The 12,944-nt window shown below is 40.5% G+C and overlaps 1 protein-coding gene across 2 annotated transcripts in view; it reads left to right on the forward strand.

Annotated features, from left to right (window-relative positions):
* Positions 1–12,944, forward strand: part of TTC27 (tetratricopeptide repeat domain 27) — a 182,905-nt gene that overhangs the window by 2,823 nt on the left and 167,138 nt on the right. For both annotated transcript variants that reach the window (XM_068564218.1, XM_068564219.1), the window contains exons 3-4: positions 956–1,085; positions 8,565–8,705. In XM_068564218.1, coding sequence (XP_068420319.1) covers positions 956–1,085; positions 8,565–8,705 — 271 coding nt within the window. The remainder of the gene's footprint in view (positions 1–955; positions 1,086–8,564; positions 8,706–12,944) is intronic.

Consider the following 12,944-nt stretch of genomic DNA (forward strand, 5'->3'; position numbering starts at 1 on the left):
CCAGAGCATTCTGGCTGCCACAGGCTTGTAGGCTTGATTTTTTTTTTTTTTTTTCCTTAAAGAATCTTCCTTTTGAGGTAGGGCCTAGGGGATATGGGAAGAAGAGGATGACTGCTTTTATTTTTCCTTCAGTGTGAAGCTACAGGATTCTCTGGCTGCTATTCCTTAGAGTTGAATCCCCACCTATTTGTGTCTTAATCTAGGGGTTGGCAAATTACTGCTGGTGGGGCAAGTCCAAAGTGCCTAAGAATGATGTTTACATTTTTAAACGGCTGGAAAAAAAGAAACACGTGTGACCCACAAAGCTTAAAGTTTTTTTTTTTTTTTTTAATCTCTCCTTTGCAGTATAAGTTTACCTACCCACTCCTGTCTTCAGCCAAAGTGGGATTGAAAAGAAATGGGTTCAAGTGAAATTTCTAGGGTTTTTTTGTTGTTGTTCTAATAGTTGGTAGTACAGGATCAGTAAAATATTTGAAAACAACTTTTTGTTGTCAGTTTTCTTTTGTATAAAATCAGTTTTCCATCCAGTCAGTGTCAGAGCTGTTAAATAGAACACAAGACGAAATTCTAAGTGCCTGATAGGGTCCTAAACCAGTGCTGTTCAGGAGGACTTCCAGTGATGATGGAGACGTTCTGTGTGCCGTACAGTACGGTAGCCAGTAGCCACGTTTGGCCATTGAGCACTTGAAATGTGGACAGTGCAACTAAGGGACTGAATTTTAAATTTTATTTAATTGTAATTAATTTAAATTTAAAACAGCCATGTGTGGCTCATGGTGATAATATTGGACATTGCAGACCTAAATTGTTTCAAAAATTTTTTTTGTAATACTCTCAGATGATCTCAATAAATGTTGATATCTTACATTTTTCTTAATAAAACTGAAATGAAATAGTGTGTTTGTGGTTATACAGTGATAGTGGCTCATGTTTATTTCTTTATTCTCATATGCAGACAACAGCTGATATTCCTACTTGGTGTGAGCAGTTTGCAACTTTTTGTTCAGAGTAACTGGACGGGGCCTCTTGTTGATTTACACCCTCAGGATTTTTTGCCATCTGTTTTGTTCCAGCAGTTTAGTGAGGTACGCTTCTTGGAAATGTCATATATAGGTATTATTGTGTTGTTTATTCTTTAGGAACGGCTCTTTATAAACTGGAGTTAATAATAGGTAGGAGAGAAACATGACTTTATTGCTTTTACAGACCCTACTAAGAATGCTTGTTCATTGATCAGATTTTCAATTCCAGAAGTTCCATTATCAGACTCAAACTCCTCTTCAGATGCTCCCCATTTTATGGAGCTCTATTAGCTGCTCTTTTTATTAAAGTGCAGGCAGCTGCACCAGTCACCCAGCTGCATATGTTACCACAGTTACATAAAGATCTTTTCTGGCAAAGCAGAGAATGTGGAGATCTGTTTAATTTTGTTGCAGGAAACTTTTGCTGCTGTCCTTACGAACAGTTCCCAGGGGTGATTTCCTTTATGTCACAGATACACTTACTTGTATTTACTTAGAGTGTCTGGCACAGAGGTGCTCCATGGTGACAATGATTCTTATTATCCATATATGGAGATAATATTATTGACCTGCATCAGTAGGTCATCAGTAGAGCTTGCAGTTTGATTTCCTCAGTACTGTTTGAGCACATATACGCAGGGCTTGGAGGATATGACATGCTCTGAAAAGAAGTATGGTAACTGATTTATCGAGCCACCTCAGAACTAGAGCATTACTATCGATCACTCAGCCTGGAAGGCTGCTTAGCATCCAAAACTTGCACAGCAAAAGGGACCTATTTACTGTTACCTGGTTTCTCAGAATTAGAAGTAACAAATGAAAGGGGAATGGAGTTGTTAGAGATTAGTGTTAATAATTTGATGGTGGTTGGAAAGAGAAATACAAAAGCAGTCATAATCTGAAGCCTCTGTACACATCAGTTTACTGAGTCATTATGTTATATTGCAATAGAGTAATTGAGATTCATAATGCTGGCCCTAAATCGTTATTGAAAGGTTAAAAGCTCTTCCATATCTTATGTCTAAGAAGGGAATTTAATCTATACTTTACAAAAGTTTTCATCCAAAATGGTTAAAATAAAATCCCCAAGATTTTGGCACTTAAAGAGATATGCTTCAGCTATCTAGGTAATTACTTATAAGGAGTGTCTCATTCCCTCTCTTACTGTGTATGAAACAGTTTCTGGCCTCTATGGCCCTATAGTGCAGGTTAGAAACCCACCAGACAAAATCGTAAATACGTACCGAGCGCTAACGTGTGGTTGGAGTGGTGCTTCATTCATGTATGCTATATCAGTTTGACGTATTCTCTAGATGAGAAGACTTGATGCTCACAGTGGTGAAGGAAACTTGTCAGAGGCCTTATAGCTGGGGGATTGGAACACACACTTTCTGGGACCGAATTCAGTACTCTTTATGCTATACTAAAGTAGAAGCACCTGTAAAGTTAGGTAACAATTCAAACAGTACAGAAATGGGTTACATGAGAGATTCAACCTATAAGAAATACTGAAATTAATGAAGAGATGTGTGGAAAGTGAATTTTGTCTGAGAAGACCTTTTCATCAAGAGTGGACCTTGAGTTAGAACCTGAAAGATGATGAGGAAATGGACAGGTAGAGAAGAGAAAGAAATACGTTCTAGGTGCAGTCACATGAGCAGAAATTGAGGGGAGAAGAGTGTGGTGTTTGTGGGAAACGGATGCTTTGAGCCTGTTGGAGCAGCAGTAAAAGGTCAGCCTTGATGGGGCTCAGACCAAATCATAGGAAACTTTAAATAAGACCTTGATTTTAATTTTTTTATTAGAAGTGCCTCATATGGGACTTCCCTGGCAGTCCAATGGTTAAGACTTTGCCTTCTGATGCAGGGGGTGTGGGTTCGATCCCTGCTCTGGGAGCTAAGATCCCACGTGCCTCGTGGCCAAAATACCAAAATCATAAAACAGAAGCAATATTGTAACAAATTCAATAAAGACTTTAAAAATGGTCCACATCAAAAAAAAAATCTTAAAAGAAAAGTGCCTCACACATTCCAAAAAGCATACAGAATGTGTACAGTTTAAATAATAAAACTCCTTTGTTCCCACCACCCGGCTTGAGAGAGAGAACATCACCAGCACTGTAGGACAGAGCTTCCCGACTGCCGTTCCCCAGGTGTTGAGCCCCTTTGCCATTGCAGTAGCTGTGTGGGGCCGGCGCTGGGGAGAGCCTTTGAACTGGTCTCGTCTGGTGTAGTAGCCTTCTCTATTTACCTGATGTGCACTACAAATAATAGCATCTTCTGCATTTGCTCTGACCTGGAAAAGGTTGGGAAATACAGGGTTACAAGGTCCCCTGTGTGTGCTTCCTGGTGGTGTCCCTGGCCCCCTTTGTCTCACGAACCACTCTCATGAATTTTGTGTTAGCATTCCATTGCTTTTCTTTCTTTTTTTTTTTTTTAAATTTTATTTATTTATTTGGCTGCGTTGGGTCTTCACTGCTCCATGAGTGCTTTCTCTATTTGCGGTGAGCAGGAGCTACTCTTCGTTGCGGTGCACGGGCTTCTCATTGCGGTGGCTTCTCGTTGCGGAGCACGGGCTCTAGGCGCGCGGGCTTCAGTAGTTGTGGCTCGCGGGCTCTAGAGCGCAGGCTCAGCAGTTGTGGCGCACGGGCTTAGCTGCTCCGCGGCATGTGGGATCTTCCCGGGCCAGGGCTCGAACCCGTGTCCCCTGCATTGGCAGGTGGACTCTCAACCACTGCACCACCAGGGAAGTCCTCCATTGCTTTTCTTCATGGTTTTAGCACCTATGTATGTATGTATCCCCTGAGAACATATTGTTTAGTTTTGCCAGTTTTTTTTTTTTATATAAATTTATTTATTTATTTATTTATGGCTGTGTTGGGTCTTTGTTTCTGTGCGAGGGCTTTCTCTGGTTGTGGCAAGCGGGGGCCACTCTTCATCGCTGTGCGCGGGCCTCTCACTGTCACGGCCTCTCTTGTTGCGGAGCACAGGCTCCAGACACGCAGGCTCAGCAGTTGTGGCTCACGGGCCCAGCTGCTCAATGGCATGTGGGATCTTCCCAGACCAGGGCTCGAACCCGTGTCCCCTGCATTGGCAGGCGGATTCTCAACCACTGCACCACCAGGGAAGCCCTAGTTTTGCCAGTGTTTGAACTTTATATAAATAAAACAAATTGTGTGTGTTCTGTGACTTGCTTTGCTCAGTGGTGTATTTCTGAAATTATACTAGTGTTCATTTTTACTGTTCCATAGTATTCCAGTTGTATGAATGTACCACAGTTTATATATCTGATCTACTCTCAATGGCCACATGGGATGTTTCCATTTTTTGCAATATATTATGTAGAGTGCTATTAGGAACACGTCTTCTGGGAATCATTTGCAAGAATTTCCAAGCACAGCATGCTTTAAAAAAAAGGATAGTGTTTGGTGCAGTGTGCTAAATGGAGGAGGCTGTTTTTACTGGCCCTCAGGCTGTAGTTGGGCAAACTTGGAAATGCTTCCCAGCACTGAGTCGGGAAGCTCTGCTGAGGACATATATCTGTGAGTGGAGCTGCTGTGCCCTAGGGTATATGCATGTTCTGCTCTTCTTGGTCATGTCATGTTGTTTTTGAGAGGATTATTCAACTTATACTCTTCACCAGCAATCTGAGAATTTGGAAGATAAAGGGAGTTGACATTTTTAAACTGGGGAGTGGCACATCAGTATTTTCTAGTTGTCATCTTCCTGTGCTGATTTATGTTTCATAGTTCTTGTGAAGGACAAATATTTGTGAATATACTTTATGGTCATGGAGTATAGTCATCAAAGCCAAATTAGTTTTCCCTGCCTCTAAACTACGGCCTTGGCATTTTTAGCACTGTTTTTTGACCTCTGGTGCTAACCAGCCTCAGGGGACTAGCAGTGAAGGTTCATTTCTGAGTAGGTCACCTCTCACCCATAAAAGTTGATCTAGTAATCTAGTTTTATATTATGTTTATCTCAGATGTTGACTTCTTTTCACTATTCTGATAAATAAGTATTTTTATATGTCATATGCTCTCTTGACTGAAGAGTCGTTCCTAAGGGAGTTGTAACCTTCATTTTGTCTGTTTTAATATAAACAGTCCTCTTTATTTATTTATTTTTTGGATTCTTTTCTCTTGTAGGTTATTACAGAGTGCTGAGTAGATTTCCCTGTGCTATACACTCATCCTTATTGATTATCTGCTTTACATATAGTAGTATGTATTGTTCATCCTCAAGGTTTATCCATGTTGTATCATGTGTCAGAATTTTCTTACTTTTAAGACTGAATGATATTCCATTGTATGTACATACCAGTTTTGTTTTGTTTTTTGTCTTTTAATTAATTAATTTTTTTAAAATTTATTTTTGGCTGCGTTGGGTCTTCACTGCTGCACACGGGCTTTCTCTAGTTGCAGTGAGCGGGGGCTACTCTTCGTTGTGGTGCGCGGGCCTCTCGTTGCGGTGGCTTCTCTTGTTGCAGAGCACGGGCTCTAGACGTGTGGGCTTCAGTAGTTGTGGCACGCGGGCTTAGTAGTTGTGGCTCATGGGCTCTAGAATGCAGGCTCAGTCGTTGTGGCGCACGGGCTTAGTTGCTCCGCGACATGTGGGATCTTCCCGGACCAGGGCTTGAACCCGTGTCCCCTGCATTGGCAGGCGGATTCTTAACCACTGTGCCACCAGGGAAGTCCCACAGTCCTCTTTAAAACTCGGTCATTTCCCCAAACTTCTGGAAGCACATTTAGAATTCGGTTGGAATATCAGTGTTGTGTCACAGGAAGATAGAAAAGCATTTAATTTTTTAATGATGGTGATGCAAGGTAACTCTAGGAAAAGAAGTTTATTTATTTGTTTATTCATGCATTCACTCCTTTATTTATTTATTATTTACCCTATTAATGACATTTCCAGAGGACTTAGAGTAGGAGGTTTGGTAACCAACTAAACCTTTGAGTATCAGAGGTAACGAGATCCAAGTAGTATATCATGGAGTATCTCTTTGTGTAATTTTTTATTTGTTGCCCTGTTAAATTACTTGTTTGTTATCTTTAAAGATTTCGTTTAGAAGATAATGATCTAAATTTGTGCTACAACAGGTAGACATCTTTCTCATCTCAATGTGATTAGAATAAGGATTCTTTTCCTTAAAGGCATGCCTTGTACTTCACCAGCTTGGTTTGGATGTTAGGAAATAAAGATTGTTAAATCCATCTAAATGGCAAGATGATTTGATGAGGCTGCAGGTCCAACTTGATCACATTAGGCAGGGTCTTCTCTCTAGTTCTTTTTTTTTTTAGATTAATTAATTATTTTATTTTTGGCTGCGTTGGGTCTTGTTGCTGCGCGCAGGCTTTCTCTAGTTGCGGTGAGCAGGGGCTGCTCTTTGTTGTGGTGTGTAGGCTTCTCATTACGGTGGCTTCTCCTGTTGCGGAGCACGGGCTCTAGGCATGTGGGCTTCAGTAGTTGCAGTGCGCGGGCTTCAGTAGTTGCAGCATGCGGGCTCAGTAGTTGTGGCTCGCGGGGTCTAGAGCGCAGGCTCAGTAGTTGTGGCACACGGGCTTAGTTGCTCCGCGGCATGTGGGATCTTCCTGGACCAGGGCTCGAACCTGTATTCTCTGCACTGGCAGGCGGATTCTTAACCACTGTGCCACCAGGGAAGCCCTCCTCTCTAGTTCTTAAGCAGTAGATTCACTTGTGTATTTGGTACCTCCACTTGGAGGTCTCACAAGGTACCTCAGACTCATTGTATCCAAGACTGAACTCATGGTGAGGTTCTTCTCCAAACCAGGTCTTCTTCTGGTGTCTGTGTCTCAGTGACCCACACTACCATCATGCAGTTGTCCTAGTCAGAAGTCTAGAAGTGATCCTGGCCCTGTCCTTGAGGACTTCCTCATGCTTAGCATAGCCCTGGAGCTTGCTGAGAGGCAGGAAGAGGTAGAGAGGTCTGAGGGGAAGGCAGCATGAGGTGGTAGGAAGAACACTGGTTTAGGAGTTGGAAAACTTGGGCTATAATCTCTGTTCAGATGCTGATAACTTCTGTGTGATTTTGGACTGCACTTAACTTTTTAGTATCTGTTTTCTTCTAAAGTTGAGGCAGTTGTAGTACTTCAAAATAGTTCCTTGATTATTGAACTTAAAAAAAAATTCCTTCTACCCTCAGCGTAGGTAACAGTAAGCATTATTTGTGGTTTGGTGGTGGTCATTCACGTTGTCTTTATTCCTCTAGTACACTTTTCAGTAATGATGAAGGTTAGGCAGAGGATGAACCCACAGCTATTGCTTTCTTACCTTTATTGAATGTTTGAACAAAGCATTGAGCCAGACACTGGCATCACTTGGATTGTTTAATCCTTACAAGAACCCTGTGAGGTTTAGGTTGTATTATTTTATTTTATAACTGATGAAACAGAGGCTTCAGTTAAAAAAAAATTTACCTATGCCCACAAATTAATAATCAGAAAAAGGACCCGATCCTGTGTCTGTGACTTAGAGCCCATGTTCCTAACATTGAGCATTCCTACTATCGATTTTGTGGTAACTGTCAAAATGATTCAGTCCACATTTTAAAAACACAGGTGCTTGGTCTGTTGTAGACAATCTCTGTTCAGTAGGAAGTAGATTTTTTAGAGGCATCCCTTTTGGGCAGCCTCTGTTCACACTGGTCCGTGATTGTATGCCTACTCAGCATTCGATATGTAAGACCGTGTTGTTTTTTGGCTTTATAGTAATTATGGAGCAGCAATGGTTTGTAATGACATTAGCCAGCTGGTGAAGCATATATGAAATGTAGGTGTTTAATATGAATACTTTCACATAGGGATGGTTTTTATTGAGAAGCTATTTTGTTGTAAGTAAATCTGTAAAGTCATGACGCTTCTTCAAGAGTAGCATTTTCTTGGGCTTCCCTGGTGGTGCAGTGGTTAAGAATCTGCCTGCCAATGCAGGGGACACAGGTTCAAGCCCTGGTCCGGGAAGATCCCACATGCCACGGAGCAACTAAGCCCAAGCGCCACAACTACTGAGCCTGCGCTCTAGAGCCCGTGTGCCACAACTACTGAAGCCCGCACGCCTAGAGCCCGTGCTCTGCAACAAGAGAAGCCACCGCAGTGAGAAGCTCGTGCACCGCAATGAAGAGTAGCCCCTGCTCGCCACAACTAGAGAAAGCCCATGCGCAACAATGAAGACCCAGTGCAGCCAAAGATAAATAAATAAATAAATAAATAAAATACATTTATTTAAAAAAAAAAAAGTGTGCAACTTGGGAAAAGCAAATTAAAAAAAAAAAAAAAATAGTAGCATTTTCTTGATTGCCCTGTTCTCTAAAGCACAAGCAGGCGGCTGGCTGGCTGTCAGGGCAGGCTGGAGTTGCAGATCTCTAAGGGCGTTTGTAATGTTAGGACTCCGTCCAGTGCCAACTGCTGTGTCATAGATCAGTGCCTGTGTTTCACGGGTGATTACCTGGAAAATATGTATTCTTGTAAGACATATAAAGATTAATATGTTCTAAATTATATCATTAAAAATTTTTTTTTTTCAGGTCAAAGGACTGGATGCACTCGTTCTGAGTTTGCTCATTCTAGATGGTGAATCAATCTACAGCCTGACCTTGAATCCTATTCTGCTATTATTAGCACGAATTTCCCTAGTAAATGTAAGACATAGGCTGACAGCTATTCAGGTAAGGGAAGAAAAGGAGCCAGGAGATTCAGACCCAGGTGTGACTTTTGTGCTGATTAGCATAAAACTTCAGGTGTGATGCTGAAAATGTCTTGGTATATTTGTTTTCTAAGTCTTCTTCAGGTGTTTAATTTTAAAATCTGATGAAAATAAGCAAAACCTGTCTCCTCTCATGAGATTCGTCTAGTATAAAATGAGATGTTGAGCCTCTTTAATGGGGTTGTATATATGTGTTGTGTGTATATTTGCATGTGTATAAATGTTCATTCTCTGAATCTTAAAAGTAGGTTTAAAAACACCCTTCATAGTTTTTTGTGAATTTCATGTAAGGATGATGAGTAGCCATAAGTATAGCACTTTCAGTAGATCTTTTGTTTTAAAATTAATTTCACTTTTTACTGTTTTTTATTAAAGCTCCTAGAAATTTTTTTTAAAATAAATTTATTTATTTTATTTATTTATTTTTGGCTCCACTGGGTCTTCGTTGCTGCACACGGGCTTTCTCTAGTTGCGGCGAGCAGGCTTCTTATTGTGGTGGCTTCTCTTGTTGCAGAGCACGCGCTCTAGGCGTGTGGCCTCCAGCAGTTGTGGCACGCGGGCTCAGTAGTTGTGGCTCGCGGCTCTAGAGCACAGGCTCGGTAGTTGTGGTGCATGGACTTAGTTGCTCCACGGCATGTGGGATCTTCCTAGACCAGGGCTCGAACCCGTGTCCCCTGCATTGGCAGGTGGATTCTTAACCATTGTGCCACCAGGGAAGCTGTTTCTTGATTACTGTTTCTTGGCTCAAATTCTACCTTGTTTCATATTTGGGTTGGATTTAGTAGAGCATTTGTTGTATGTCTGTTATATGGTTTCTTTAGGTCACATATAAATTAGTGAGAAAAGTACTGATACAGATAGCTAACACGCAGTAGGAGGTGACAAAAACCACATGAGAGATTCGAAGAAAGTCCTTGAGGTGTAGTGGAGGTTGTCAGCTGTGCAGTGTGCAGGCTCCGTCACAACTACTCAACTCTGTGCACCTAACTATTCAATCTGCCTTGTAGTGTGAAAGCAGCTGTAGATGACATGTATATGAATGGGTGTGACTGTGTACCAATAGAGCTTTATTTATGGACACTGAAATTTGTATTTCATATGCTTTTCACATGTCACAAAATATTATTTTTCTCTTCTTTCTTTCTTTCTTTCTTTTTTTTTGCAATGATTTAAAAATGTAAGAACCAGTCTTGGTTTTAGGCTATAGGAAAACAGGTGGTGGGCTGGTTTGGGTCCATAGGCTGTAGCTTCCTGACTCCTGTCTTGATTGTTGCAACTTGGGCATACAGACCTTGTATTTCCAGAAAGAGTAAATCTAAATTTTATGTGAGATCTCCCAATTTCCAAGTGTTGGCTGAAAAAGTTTAAGAAACGCAATATTTCTGTGGGCAAAATATGGACTTGGTCTGTACTGTATAAGGGCTTACTTTCCTAAGCATTTAAGTTGTGACAAAGAGGAGGTAAGAAGGGAATCATGCCTCTTTCAGCAGCTCTCATGAGGACAGATGATTTGGAATCAGTTGTACCAGAAGGGTTTTTAATAGATGGGTTTCAACATATCCTAGCAGATATAAGACCTTATCTTTGATTTTTTGTTTAGTGATGTTAGCTTGAATAAAAAAATGTTTTCCCAGGTTGATCTGAGTTAAATGATCTTATAGACTGACTAGTACTTGGCCCTAAAGGAAGTATCATCAAAGCATGAGGTTGCTAAATGGCATTATTTTCTTTACAGTGAGACTAATGGTCAATGAGTTAGTGATACAGTTTTCTTGGTGGAAAACTTTCATCAACAAATACGTTAAGCATCGTTTGTAAAAAGATACATGTAGTATCAACAGCTTAGGAGAACAAGGAAATATGTGAACTGCTGGTTGCAGATGTCGTAGAATTGGAGAGATGTTACCTGAGTTTCTTGGCAGATGCTAAACAGCTTTTGACTTCTGTTTTAAAACCCTATTTTCTTGTACATCTCCATGCAAAGATCATTCTGTGCTGAAACCTTGCCTTTCGGTTGAAATGTTATAGTTTTCTTCCCTTTGGGTCTTTGATATATCATTCTGTAAACGATGATGTTAAAAATGATTTCTTTGAGAAATGAAGATAAAATGATAAAGAAGCATGACATGCTTATCCGAGTTAATCTTCACCTTTTAAATTAATTTTGAAATGGCTGGACCTTAAGGAACATATCAGGCTGTTTATTATGATTTTATTTTTGTGGAACTATAAAAGAAGATGATTTTCCCCCACCCCCTAGTCTGTGAAGTGTATAGACTAGTGTTAGTAATATGTGAATGTTGAGTAAAAAGAATTTTGGCTTTGGAATCAGACCAGAGTTTGTCTGGCTCAGCCACTTAACAACTGTGTGGCCTTAGGCCAGTGAATTTCTCTGAATATCAGTTTTCTTATTTATAAAATGGACTAAGTTGGCAAACATTTATTGGGTTTCTTTTGAGTACACTCATGCTCCCTGCCTTCTAGGAGGTTATTGACTAGTGTGACTTGTCAATCAGAATATTCTGTAATAAGTGCTATAATCAGGAGACAGGATCTAGGAACTATCTAAAGCAAGGCTTCTAGTTTTCTTTTTTATTAATGCCTCAAATTGTCTATTAAGTGATTCCTGATAGATAGAAAAAGGCACTTTTATTTTCTAGTAGAAAAATAGGCTATGCTTTCGTTCTTTGTTTCACACTCCCCCTTCTCCCATCTGAAGATTTTGGGTTAAGAGTTAGTTTATAGATCTGATTTTTAAGAGTTGAGCATCTTATGTCGTATGTTTTCTTGAAAGGGCAGTCTCTTTGACTGGATCTATCTAAATTCCCATGTCTAGAAAAGGAAAGACTGCTGCCAGACCTGACTCACTTATTGCTGATAGCAGATAAGGGACAGATATTTGAAATATAGACTGACTTCATCAGCCTGGTGATAGGAAAAGAATGAAAATGAGACAGCACCTCAGGGAATTAAATTAAAAATGATGTGAAACTTCTCTCTATTAGATAATTCTACCTTTCCTTTCCTTAGATGGACTGAGGGAACAGCATTAATAATTAGAAACGATTTTGTCAGGGGGTCAAAATTCATTTGTGATTTTATGATTGTTGCAGCACTTGTGTGTAGTTTAGAAGGGGAGCAAGCAGTTTTACCCCTTAATCAAATGAAGAAATTAAGTTCAAGTAAAAAAGAAAATGCTTTTGGTAATTAAGCATGATCTCCTATTAGTAGGTATTGCTTTAAAAAAAAAAGGAAAATTAATTTTTCACTCCTTTGTGCAATATAATTTAGAGTAACATAGTTGTAATTAATTTAGATCATTCAATGCATGATCATACTTGGTAATTTAATGAGCCTATCAAAAATATTTACTACTTGCATGTGCGCGCGCACACACACACATGCATGGCAGAAGATCTAGAGGAATATAAACCTGTGTCATGGGTTTTTCTGGGGGAGGAGAATGGCGCTGAGGCAGCAGAAGAGAGACTTTCATCTTCACTGTGTATGCTTCTGTATTGGCTTGTTGTTGTTTAATAAGGATGTGTTGAAAAGTAAGAGTAAGCATCAGAGAACTGAGAAAAAGCTACTGTGTTCTCAGCCTGTGCATTAGTCAAGACAATGTATAAAATGCAGTTTCTACCCTCCAAAATATATGGACCAGGTATTTACACACTTGAAAAACAAGAGCTCTGCAGTGTGGTGCTAACTTCTAGGCACAGTGTGGAAGTTTAGAGAAGTGAGAGACCAGTGTGAGCCCTACTAGTGGGAGAAGGCTTCATGGAAGAGGGTGTGGAAGAGATCTTCCCAGTTTGGGGAATATCTGAACCCAGGGGATATCTTACCTTGTAGTTTGCATAGCATACGTTGCTTCAAGGAGGATACAGAGATGAGTAAGACATGATTCCTCATCCTGTTGGCTAGATGGCGGACAGCATTGAAAGCTAGATGACATACAGGAATACGGTGGAGTGTGTCTGCAAAGAGAGGTGCAAACAATGTGCTGGAAGTTGAGATGAGGGAAAAAAATCACCCCATAGAAGGTTCTTGGGGGAGCCCTCCTAGGATTGTTGGTATTGGATTATGGTGCTGGTAGAGTGTCACAGCAGAGCAGCATGATTACAGTAGGCATTTTAAAGGAGGAAATGGTAAGTTCGAAATGACATCAGGAAGCCCAACTGGCTACAAATACAGGGTTTGA

The sequence above is a fragment of the Eschrichtius robustus genome, chromosome 15 (genome assembly GCF_028021215.1).
Source record: "Eschrichtius robustus isolate mEscRob2 chromosome 15, mEscRob2.pri, whole genome shotgun sequence".
Taxonomy (NCBI): domain Eukaryota; kingdom Metazoa; phylum Chordata; class Mammalia; order Artiodactyla; family Eschrichtiidae; genus Eschrichtius; species Eschrichtius robustus.